This window comes from Mesoplodon densirostris, chromosome 4, assembly GCF_025265405.1.
Source record: "Mesoplodon densirostris isolate mMesDen1 chromosome 4, mMesDen1 primary haplotype, whole genome shotgun sequence".
NCBI lineage: Eukaryota > Metazoa > Chordata > Mammalia > Artiodactyla > Ziphiidae > Mesoplodon > Mesoplodon densirostris.
The window spans coordinates 120194981-120207169 of record NC_082664.1 but is presented as its reverse complement, the minus strand read 5'-3'; the positions used below and the strand labels follow the sequence as shown (position 1 = coordinate 120207169).

General features: G+C 56.1%; 1 protein-coding gene across 3 annotated transcripts in view; it reads right to left on the bottom strand.

The window, feature by feature from the left end:
* Positions 1-665: 665 nt before the first annotated feature.
* STRA6 (signaling receptor and transporter of retinol STRA6) overlaps positions 666-12189 on the bottom strand; it is a 29069-nt gene continuing 17545 nt past the window's right edge. For all 3 annotated transcript variants that reach the window (XM_060095161.1, XM_060095163.1, XM_060095160.1), the window contains 11 exons: positions 10919-10986; positions 10676-10752; positions 10342-10403; positions 9241-9403; positions 5319-5394; positions 4149-4282; positions 2902-3019; positions 2711-2812; positions 1901-2064; positions 1487-1636; positions 666-835 (listed from right to left, as the gene is read on the bottom strand). In XM_060095161.1, the coding sequence (XP_059951144.1) occupies positions 666-835; positions 1487-1636; positions 1901-2064; positions 2711-2812; positions 2902-3019; positions 4149-4282; positions 5319-5394; positions 9241-9403; positions 10342-10403; positions 10676-10752; positions 10919-10986 (1284 nt within the window). The remainder of the gene's footprint in view (positions 836-1486; positions 1637-1900; positions 2065-2710; positions 2813-2901; positions 3020-4148; positions 4283-5318; positions 5395-9240; positions 9404-10341; positions 10404-10675; positions 10753-10918; positions 10987-12189) is intronic.

Genomic DNA, 12189 nt, shown 5'->3' with positions numbered 1-12189 from the left:
GACAAGTTTATTACAGGGAGCACACTAACCTCTTTCATAATATCTAAAGGCATACCAGCTACAAAAATATCAGGCTCTCAAGTGTGGCCAGCTCACTGTGGGGCCTGGTTTGAGCCGTGACTGCTGCCAGGTAGGAGCCCATGGCTTCCTCCTGGGCTGCCTTGCAGGCCACGGGGCCCCCCAGGAGGAGCGGGGAAAGCTGCAGGAGAGAGGAAGCGCTGTGTCTGGTCACAGTGGTGTGTTCCAAGGCTGAGTGGGCCCAGCTGGAATCCTAGGTTGTCCCGGCCTGCATCACCAGCCCCGATCAGGAGAAGGCTTCCGTGAAGCCTGAAGGCTGGCGGCAGAGCCAGCGTCGGGAGGCTTCTGGACCAAGGGCCTAAACCACCGACTGCTTTCTCCAGAGCCCTAGCTGGCTTCCCAAGATCAAAGGGGCAGACCAGAGCCTTCCCAAGGCTTGAGGCTCACAGCGCTGGCAGACTCCCACCAAAGCAAAGCAACCCCCGGCTGGCCCTGAACCCCCGGGACCTGCTGGCAGAGCTGGTGCCAAGCAGAGAGGCTGCCACGGTTGGAGTGATGAGGCTGGGAGAGCTGGGGAGGGAGTGGGCTGGGAGGATGGGAAGTGCTCCAGCACAGGCAAGGACACGGTGGGGTGGCCTTCCCCACCTTCAGGGCTGGGCACCGTTGGCCCGGGCATCTGATAGGGCTGTCTTCCGGAATGCCTGCAGGGCTGGGTTGTGCAGCAGCGTGTATGCCAGACCCCAGCGGGCCCTGCCTCGGCCTACCCTGGGCCCTGATCCCTTGGCCACCCGGTCCTTGGTCTGCAGCAGCTGCATCCCTGAAAAGAGACCTTCCGTGAGTCACTCAACACACACCCGGCCAAGCCCCACCCCCAGCACCAAGACCTGAGCAGAGTCTGAAAACCCCTTGTGTATGTAGGGTGAGGAAGGCCGAGACTGGGGCTCCAGGTGCACCTTCACAGGGTGGGAAGCCAGGAGAGTGTGCAGTGCCCAAGTGTGTTTGTTAAGGCTCAGGGTGTCATCCTCTGGGTGGCCAGCAGAAGAGGGAAAGGATGAGCTCTGTGGAGGGGACTGGAGGCAGGGCTGGGACAAGGGTCCCCCTCCCTACTACACACTTCCCAGGCAGCAGGTGGGGGGAGGACGTACTGCTTAGGAGAGGCAGGGGGTGGCCTGGGGTGGTAGGGGTGACAGAGCCCCTTAGCTCTGAGACAGCTGTCTCATTCTCCACGTGAGGAGTGAGTGTGTGTGCACACACGTGACAGAAAGTGTGTGTGTGTTAGTATTATGGGGAAAATTACCCTGAGACGGACCAGGAGAATTCTCACTTCTTCTCTCCCACAGGCAGCCCAGAGAGGAAGTGGGCATTTTCCTAGCCCTCTCTCCCTTGCATTGCTGGAGAGGGGGCGTGCCTCCTTCCTGGGAGAAGCCGGGTGGGCTCAATTCCCCCCATTCCCAGTGGAAAGGCTCACCTTCCTCTTCCTCCCCCAGTCTGAGGCCATCCCGGGGGACCGTGCGGGGCTGGGGCCTCCGAGTTCGCAGGAGCAGGGCACAGAAGGCTGTCAAGGCTGGATGTGACTGGCTGGCCTCCATCTTCAAGAAGTTGCAGTATGTGTGGTAGCCTGGGTGGGTGGGGAATGGCAGTGCTAGTGCAGGGGGGCGCCCAGCCGGCACCTAACACAGACAGAGGGAGTGCCCTGCACACCCTGCATTCGATCACGTGGGCACCTGAGCATGTTGCACGTGCACTGCACATGGCCCGTTACACATACCCACAGCTTGGGGTTACAGACATCCTCTGTAGAGACTAGGTCAGGGCAGACCCTCCCGCACTGCTTAGGCAGCCTGAGCATCCCCTGCCCCCAGCTCCTGCCCAGTAACCTTACCGGGGTCGAAAGTGGCGGCTCTAGGTGGCAGCAGGCTGAGGTCCATCTGGCCAAGGTGGACAGCATTGTAGAGGGCAGAGAGCAGCACTCGCCAGGCGGCCATCATGGCACCCACCAGCACGTTGATGGGGAAGAGAAGGAAGGTGGCTGCATAGAGTGCTCGTCTGGGGTCAGGGAGAAGAGAGCTGAGGCAGGTCCTCACACAGAGTCCCTTCCTCAGGGTCAGTGTCAGACCTAGATGACCACAACTGCCGTGTATTCGTTGAGTACACCTCTGTGTACCCATCTTCTGGGCTGGGTCTGCTGTCCTAACCCAGCTCACTCATCCCACCCATCTGGGAGACAGAGGCCCAGAGAGACTGGGTGACTTCGCTAAGGCTGTCTGGCTAGTCAGTGGGGTTTAAGTCCAGGTCCACCTGGATATTTCTATGACCCTGGTTTCCCCACCTCCTTCCTCTGGGTCCCTTGTCCACCGACTCTAAGTCTCTCCTGGGGCCAAGGTCCTCCCACAGCCTAGCACAGAAATAATATTTCTGTTAACCTCCTTCCTGCAAAGGGGAGAGCAGTATTGATCCCCCAAACAGGAAAGGCTCATGGGGGTATTTCTGGCCCTGTGACAGGTAAACAGAGAGGTATTTTGGACTAAGCTGGGTCACTGACCCCTTTTAAGGCAAGCTCTTTTTACTGCTCACTGGGCTCCCCATTAGAGAAAGGGGAAAAATGGCAGACGAGGGAGAAGGGCACAAAAACAAAGACACCGAAGAAGCAGCTGAGGGCCTAAGGGAGGCGCAAGCCCGGGAGCAACCTCACCGGTTGGTCAGCTCTGGGCGTCCATGGTGAGTGTCTAGGAAGACCCAGTGGGCTGCCATGTTCTGCAGGGTCACAGCCAGGGTCAAGGTCAGCCAGAAGGGCCTGTGGGGGGTGAGGGGATGGGGCGGGTGTCACTATTAGTGGTCCTCGGGGAAGCGGTCCCAGAGCCCTCGGCCCCTTGCCTCACTCACCATGAGGACTTCAGGGATCGGAGGAGCAGAAGGTTCCTGCCGTGGAGCACGGGCATGAACACCAGGAAGGCAAGGGCCAAGGTCCCCAGGAAGAAGAGGATCTGCTGCAGCAGCAGCCCTGCCAGCATGGGGAGGAGAACAGGGAAAGGCATCAGCCCACCCTTGCCACTCCCAGGAGTCCAAGGCTTTGGAACTGGGCAGACCTGGTTTCAGACACCTGCTCTGCTGCTGCTTAGCTGTGCCACCTTGAGCACAGCTCTGAGCCTTGGTTTCTTCCTCTGTAAAAAGGGGATAAGCAGCCCCTACCCAGGAGGGCTGTTGTGAGGATCCAATGAGACAGTATCTGTGGCAACTCTTTGAAAACCACAGAGTGCTTTGCAAATGTTATTTTCCCCCAGGTGCTCCTGAGTCCTTGAGGACAAGACAGTATTTGAAATTAATGTTTGCATTCCTACTGGCCAAAGCCTGGCACATGGTAGGCACCTGAAAGTTGCCTGTTGAAACAATTGGCTAATTGTTTACATGGGATATGTACAAAAGGGTTTCAGAGGCATAAAGTTTACCTGTACGAGGAATTATGACTTTTAGTGCTAGTGATTCGTCTACCCCTTTATAATCTTTTTCCACCTCCGCCCGCAAGGTGAGAACTGAAGGAACCAGCAGCAGAGGGAGAAATCAGGCCCTTGCTTTGGCAACAATGGCCCCAGCCCCCTCACATTTGCAAGGACTTTATTCACTGCAGTGCCCAAGGGGAGAATCAGAAACTCAGGAGCTTGGAGGGGTCCTTGAAGTTAACCTAGTCCACTTCTCTCAGAGCAGGGCCCTCCTTGCAGCCCCCAACCATGGCCACAACCATGCTTGAATACTCCCAGTGACAGGGATGACCTCCTGAGACAGCCCATCATGATATTGCCCTCCCTTACAGAAGCAGGAATATGCCTCCTCGAACTTTCCAGCCCTGGGTCACCTTCTGTGTAAACCCCTGGTGGCACCCAGGAGCCATCCTCATGTGACAGGTATCCTTTTACCAAGGGCCCCTGCACCTACACCCCCACCCCACCTGTGTGGACTCCCTGAGGGCAGGGAAGGCAAGGTGGGTCCCTCCTCTTGCTTTTGCCCCAGAGCCAGCTCCAGCACAGGCAGAGGCACCCCCAGAGGCAGCCAAGACCTGCTGAGCACCCTCCCCTCCCCCACTCAGGCCAGTGGGGCCTGCCGAGGTCAGGTGGAGTGGGCAAGGGGGTGCTCACCAAGGCAGGTAAAAGCAGTCTGGTAGGCAGTGAAGCTCATCCAACAAAATATGGTCTGGCGGGAGGGGCGAGGGCTCGGGGGCCGGGCGCCCAGGTCCAGGGCGCCCCCTCGGTGCAGAGCTTGCAGGTTGGCCCTGGGGTGGGAGTGAGGAAGCCAGAGATCTCAGGGAGCACACACGCTCCCTAATTTCCTGCTCTGGGACAGCCTCTGGCTGAACTCCCAGTCTAATACAACCCACGGCCATGGGCAGGGAAGCCCAGAGCTGTGGGAGCCCAGAGGAGCTACTAACCCAGCCTGGGAGATCAGGGAGGGCTTCCCAGAGGAGGTGATGTCTGAGTTGCGTCTTAAAGGATGAATAAGACTAAGCTGGTGGGGGGCGGGGCAGGGATCAAGGGAGACAGATTAAGGCAGAAGGCTCAACCTGAGCCAAGTCAGGAACGTGGGACACAACAGTAGGGATGGAAAGTGATTTGCAGCTCGGCCGTCAGGGCAGGAGGCAAGGTTCCAGGCTGGCAGAGGCTTGAGGGCCTCGATATGCCAGCCTAAGTAGAGCCAAACCTGTGAGAAAAGATCCTGGGGCAGGAACCCTGAGGCCTGATAAATGTACAGCATACGGACCAGCTCCCTGCCAAGTCCCTGGCCCTCCCCTCCCCACCCACTCTACTCCCAACTAGAAGCCTCTCTCCCTCTCTGCCCACATTTCCTCAGTGCTCCTTACCATTCACCATGAAAGGGCAAGGTAGGCGGCTTGGCATTCCATGTCCCACAATAATCTCTCTGGCGCCCCAGCGCCAGCCAGTCCACTCCTCACCCACACTTCACACTTGTTCTTGCCCACACAGTTCCTGCCGCCTGTGGCACCCTTCCTCCCTCATCTCCATTCCCAGGTAGCATGCCAGCTTTCCCAGGTGGCCCCACGCCAGCCCTTCATCAGCCGTCCATCAGTCGCAGATGTTTCTCCAACCAGACAGGGATGCCCCAACTTCTCCACCCACCACAGGGCAGCTGGGCAGCTGGGCTCAGTAACAGCCTGGTCCTGCAGGGACTCTCCCTCCCTCCAGCCCCAAGCTTTTCCCCACAGGCCTCCTGGGTCAGGAGTCCTGCAGGCCCACAGGGCTCTGACCCCTTCCCCACGTCTGCACCGGGCGGAGTCAGAGCCTGTCACTCACCTGTGTGTCACCAGCGAGCGGGTCAGCATGAGGAAGGTGAGAAAGCAAGACAGAACCAAGGCCGAGATGTAGCAAACTGGAAGGTGGAAAGGGAGCAAAGTGGGAAGTCAGGGCCTGGGAGACCCCGAACTGCTGCCAGGGTGGTACCTGGGTGGGAGTTATCCCTGCCCCATGCCCCACTCTGAGCAGAGGCCTCTTGTCACAACCCCTGTTCTCAGATCCAGTATAAGTCGATGACCTTGCTTGACCAATACTGCCAGGTGACATCTGGTGGCCAAGACAGAGAAAGGCCGGCTCTGAGGCTGCAGACCTGGCCCTCACCCTGGTCTTGCTGCTTCCATTGCTGTGTGACCCCCCGTGAGAGACTCCATCCAATGTGGCATCTGCCTTCAGCTCCATGGCTTCCTGGCTGTGTGGGCTTCATAGGGTCATTTCATCTCCCAGCCTCAGCTTGCCCATGCCAGGCACACTGCTGGGCTGCCCATCTCCCAGCATGTTGTGAGCCATAAAACCCCATCAGGGCCTGCGTCAATGGCCTTTGTGAAGATGTGAGCGCCCGTCAGTGTGGCCTGAGTCCATCAGAATGAGGGAAGTGACCACTGCTACCCATCTCCTCCCCAGGTCGCCACCCACCCTGTCCATTTGCACAGATCATGAGTTCCCTGTATCACCAGCAGCTGAGGGAGAATGCATGTTGCTGTGAACAAGCCTGGCATTTAGCATAGCAGGGATGCAGGGCTACAACCCTTCCACCCTATATCCACATCCAGTCTTACTCAACACCCTCATAGCAACCCCACAGGAGAGGCACAGGGAGACATGGGACCAACAAAGAAGCTGAAACTCAGAGAGAGGGCCTGACCTGCCAGCCACACTCCTAGGAAGTGACAGAGCAAGTGGTGCAGCCATTTCCAAGCAGACCCAGAATGAGCCCAGGGTGTCTGCACTCTGATCTCATTAGTCAGCCAAGGGAAGTGTTCCTGGTTCCCATCAGAGACTCAGGAGGGGAGCAAACACACACAGGAAAGGCAAGCACTAAGTCCTTGTAGCCACAGGTTCTGGAGATGTGGAACTCAGCACTGACAGCATATTAGGATCACCTGGAGTTGTTCAACTTCCCATGGCCCCGGCTGTACCCCAGACCAATTAAATCAGAATTTCTGGGCATAGGACCCAGGCCGTAGCTTTTGGGAAAGCAACCCCAGTAATTCCGACGTGCAGTCAGGGTTAAGAACCACTGAACCGGGTTTTTTTTTTTTTTTTTTTTTTCAAAGACAGAGTCTTAATGATCTATTTCAAACAGCAACTGATTGAAATCAATCAGCCAACCGACATGCATAGAGCTCCTGCTACAGTGGTTCTCAAACTCAGGCTGACATCAGAATCGTGGGGAGGGCTTGTCCAATCACAGAGGCTGGGCCCCACTCTCAAGGTTTCTGAAGTCTGGCTTGAGCCTTGGGATTTCTTACAAGTTACCAGGTGATTCTCAGGCACAGCCAGTATTGAGGATGACCGCTACAGAAGCCCGGGGCCAATCTGCCTGTCCCTGGCTCACTCCTCCAGGGGCAGAAGGGGGCACTTTTCTGAAAGTTAAGGCTAGGAGAAAGCCCTGGGTCTGCGCAGCTCTGCCCTGCTCCAGCTGCCCTCCTAGAGCCAGTACGGTGCCAGTGAAGGTACATTCTGGACTGTTTCTGCCAGGAGGTGAGGAGCCTGCCTGCTGAGCCTGCCCAGGTGAATGAATAGGTTAATTGGGGTGAAGGGTTAGCCAGCCCCCTTGGCCCCAGCCTGGCCGTTGATCTCCATTTGTCTACCTCTTGCTCCTCTCAACCTCAAATGTGTCCAAACTTGGGTCCCTCCTAATCCTGGTACCATAAAATCTTCCTGCACTTTGCCTCCTCTGGGACTCTGCATCTTCCCCCTTCTGGGCCCTGATTTTGTGGATCATTCTGTCTCCCCTACTCAATCAAGCGGCTCTAGGACGAGGTTGCCTTTAGAGCTTCAGCACCCAATTTGCAGGTAGAAAGATGGAGGTCCAAAGGAGTAAAGTGGCTTGCCCGGGTCACACAGCTGGTAAGTGATGGAGCAGGAATTCTAATCTAGTCTGCCTCACTCAGAGTGTGAGCTTTCTGTGAATGATGCCAGGCTTATAGTCCAGGTGCTAGGTGGGTAGCCCTAAAACAGGCTCTCAAAGCTCAGAAGACATTCGCTTCTTAGGCTAAGAACAGACCAAAGAGTCCCCAAGCTCAGATCTAATCTCAGTTCCATCCCTGGCTTGCTGAGTGCTTGTGGCATATCTCTAATCCTCTTGGGCCTCAGTTTTCCTTGTCTGTGAACTAGAAGGTTGAACACTGATCTGTTTGACCCCTGCATCCAAGGAGATCCAAAGTGGGAGCATTTGGGTTTGGAAACTGCAGCATGTGACTAGAAGTGTCAGATGTGTTGAGTAGAAACCAAATCCATTGTCCTTGGACACGTCACTTCCTCCCTCTGCCTTTTTTTATTTTATTTTTTTTTTTGCGGTACGCAGGCCTCTCACTGTTGTGGCCTCTTCCGCTGCAGCGCACAGGCTCCGGACACGCAGGCCCAGCGGCCATGGCTCATGGGCCCAGCCGCTCCGAGGCATATGGGATCCTCCCAGACCGAGGCACGAACCCTTGTCCCCTGCATCGGCAGGTGGACTCTCAACCACTGCGCCACCAGGGAAGCCCTCCCTCTGCCTTTTGATTTGCTGCTCTGTGAGATGAGATCAATGATGCTGACCAAACAGGGCTGCTGTGAGCAAGGTGTGAGCTTGGATGTGGACTGATGTGGGCCATGTCTGCTCCTGCCTGTGGCCCAGATTGCAGCCAACTTGGAAAATCTCCCTGGAGATGTCATTTTCAGCCCATCCAGAACTTGTCACCTGTCTATCTTATGGGCTTTGGCCACAGTTCCAGGGAGCAGACACACTCAGGAAAGTGGTGGGAGTGGTGGTCGGGGAAGGAAGCAGTCACTGCACACACCTCTGCCCACTCCTACTCCCTCCCTGATGGTAATGGAAAGAAAGAGCTGCAGAGCAATCACACCTCCACCTGCAATACTGGCAGCCTAGACTCTGACCATCACATGTTACTCCTCAAGAGCCAGGGTGCCTTTGCCAGGCACTCCCAAGCCAGCAGAGGGTGCAGGCCCCATGACACCTGACCACCAGGCTTTGTCTCAAGGTGATGGAGAGCCCCAGCCTGGGCATCAGGAGATTGTGCTCTTCTCTTGGCTCCCGTCTGTCTGGCTGTACAACCTCAGGTGATTCCTTCCCCGTGTGTCAAGTAAGGATACTTCTCAGTCTCCTCCACAGGGCTGTGGAGGTGGCATAGGTGGGAAACAGGGCTAAGGGATAAGGAGGCATCAGACCACAGAAGGGGAGACTAGTATAGTTCCGGGACCCAGGAGCTCATTGTCAAGGGAAGGAAGGAGAAAGGAAGTGCCTGGAGGACAGGGACTGGGGAAGAGAAAGCATCCGCCCTGCCTGAACCCACCCACCTGCCATGAGGAATAGCTCAGAATCCTGGCACACTGTCCCACTTCACTGCCTCCTTTTCCCCTCCCCCACCCGCAGCAAAGGCCTGGGACTGTCCCCTTAGCTCACACATACCATACCCTCCCCCATCTCCACACCTGCAGAGCTGGGCAAAGTCACTAGGGGTAGGGGTGGGAGACACCACACAAGCTAACAGGGGCCTTTAGCACAGGTGACCTTAAGGTCTCAGAGACTTGGAACTGGAAGCTCCAACCACCCCAATTTGGAGATGAAGCAGCCAAGACGCAGAAAGAGGAAGGGACATGCCCAAGGACACCCCGCATGTCTGCAGCACCTGCGACAGAGCTCAGGTATCCCAGCTGAGGTCCCCACTGCTGGCCCTCAGGGGCTCCCGAGAGGCCTCACCTTCCACAGCCCACAGGTAATGCTTCACCAGCTCCACCACCTCCTGCCTGTCCTCTGAGAGCACGATCCCAAAGCCAGCCAGCAGGTAGGAGACGTCCGTGGTGATCCCTGCCCTCACCTTCTGGATGGTGGGTACCACGCCCACCAGAAGCAGCAGGGCCACCTGGAAGAACCTCCAAATCAGGGTGGCAGGGCCTGGCTGTGCTCACACCAGGCACTCCCATCCCAGGAAAAGTGTGTTCTGAGACTTCAGGGAAGAAACTCTGGCAGCACACGGGCTGCAGCCACATGCCCACCACCCTTCACAGTGTTCTTATCTGTCCCTTAGAGCAGCATCCTTGTGCATCTAATCAGCACATTACCAACAGATACGACTTTAGCCTCATAGGCCTCAGATATGCTTTCAAGCAGCACAAGTATATGTGTCTATCTCTGACTGCCTATCAATCATCTATCTATCTAAACTTCAGAATATAAAATTTCCAATTTTTCCATGTTGGAGAAAGCAAAGTGTCCTATAAATGAGCACAGGCGCTGAAGATGGACAGACCTGGATTCAAATTTTGGCTACCCTGAGATATTAACTGTAGGAACTTGGCCAAGTCAAGTTCATCTCTCAGCCTCAATTTCCTCCATCTGTAAAATGGAGAAAAATCATACCTACCTTCCAGGGTTTTTGATTTTTTTTTTTTTTCTGAGGGGTGGGTAGTGGTGGTGGGGATTTATCAAACATGTATTATCTCACTAAATCTTCCCAACTAAAAGGAAGTAATTCTATTTCTTCCATTTCACAGCTAAGCTAATTGTTTCAGGGATGTTGAGTAACTTGCCCAAGGTCACTCAGGAGGTAAATAAAGGAGCTAGGATTTAAATCCACATTTATGTGACTCCAAAACTCGTGCTCTGACCCTATGTGAGCGCAACAAGAGTTCCCATCCCCTCTCTTCTGGGTAGGCCAGCATTCCCAAGATGGCCAGAAGCAGCTGGACAGGATTTGGGGCGGGGCTTTTGGAGAGCTGAGCTGAGGGCCTGAGCCATCTCAGGCTCGGGGGTTGGGAGCAGGGGTCCAGAGGCAAATGGCACTACAGAGGCAGGACATACCTGGTAGATGGCCGTCCCTGTCAGGGTGACTGAAAGCACCAGCTTCAGGGGGAGTCGGAATCCTGCAGTCCCCAAAAGGAGGGGTGTGGTGAACCCCAGCACCATCCAGCCCCAGGAGCCCCATCCCTCCCAAGAGGCCTAGGAAAAGGGCCAGGGCTCACAGGACCCTGGACCACCAAGGCCAGGCCAGGGGCTTCCCCTTGTCCCAAGCTGGGGTTGTTCTTCCTGATGACAAGAGTTTTGGGGAAAGGAGCGGACCTTCTACTGCAGCTGTTCTATGCAAAATAGGGGTGAGGTCACCTGTCACTCTTGACCTCAGCTCCCCACGCCATACCTCGCTGTGGAGTATAGAGGTAGTGTCTGAAGTAGATCCAGGCCCGGGACAGGAAGCCCTGCTTGGACGTGCGGGAGCTGCAGAAAGACCCAGGCAGGAGGGAGCTCTCAGGAGAAGCCCCTGCCCTGAGCCTGGGCCCCAGGGTTTGGTTCATTCCTCATCTCTGCCCCACCATGCTGCCCAGTGCCAGCCTCCCAAACAAGCCTGCCTGCCCAGGCCTGTCCCCTGGCCCTAGGACCTCACCTGCTTTTCAGCTTCTTCTGGCAAAGGAGGGTCCTCAGATATTCTTCAGAGTAGCTGTTCTGCAGCCCCTGTGGCGACAGACAAATGGACAAGCAGATGGGACCTGTCTCGAGCCATCCCTAGGGCCCTGGCTCAGGGTAGGTGCACGTACAAACCTCTTGGCTTTGGTGGAGTACAGAGAAGGGCCATCCCGTGGGGATGAGGTCCATGCCCCCCAAAGCTGCCCTTTCCTCCTCCGTAAATAAAAGACTAATCAGTCTCCTACCTAAGAACTCTCAATGCAGGGAAGTTCTTCCTAAGGTCTATCTCCAACTCTCTCCAGCTTTACTCAGTCACATCACATCACTGCTTTCCTCCTGGCCCTCTGGCCTCTAGTAGCTAAGACTGAAGCAAAAGGGAACTTATGTCCCACGAGCACATCCGTGACCAGGACACGGGATAGGGCCATTTCAGGTCAGATCCCCCCAGCCCTCTCCTACTCCAGGGAGATCACAAGGGTGACCTGATTTGTCTAAGCCACATTCCAGGCCTTAAACTCCCTGCCAAGTGGCAGAGGCCCACAGTAAGATGCAGTGAGCCCCTGGCCCCTGACGATTAGGCAAATATAGGCCATTGTCACCTGTTGCCATGGCAACCCTGGGATCCAGGGCAGGTGTGGGTCAGCTCAAAGCTTGACTGTGTCCTTTGAGGCTTAAAACTCTTTGACCAAGGGCCAAAGAGGATTTTATTTCTCCTAAGACTTCCCAAGAGGAAAGGCGTGCAATGGAAGGAGAGGCCGAGAAGATCCCTGGAAGAGAAGGGAAGGGCCTGGACAAGGTGCTGTGTATCCTGGGGAGCTGCTCCCCTCTTCTGAGCATCTGGAGGGCAGTAGCGACAAGTACTGAGGACACTACTGCTACCCTGTGAGAGCGAAACCCAGAGTCAGGTGGGCCTGTGGGGGACTCAGGGTCACCCCGGGGATGCTGAGCCCACCAGCCTCTTCTCCCTTCACTCTTCATCCCTCCATGGGGACCTCACTCCTTCTCTGGCTTCAGTTCTAGCCCCTCTCCTGAGCTCCAGGCCCACAGTCCAGCTCCCTGCCAGACCCCTCAGCGCCACACACCTACAGCTACACATTGTCCCCCGCACACCTGCTCTCATCCAGCGTTGTGTATGTCAGCAACTGGCGCCACCACCCACCTGCTGTCTGTCCTAGATGCCACCCTTCAAGCCTTTCCTTCACCCTCCACATCTGCAGAGCAATCAGCCTTTTGCATCTGTTTCTTTAACCT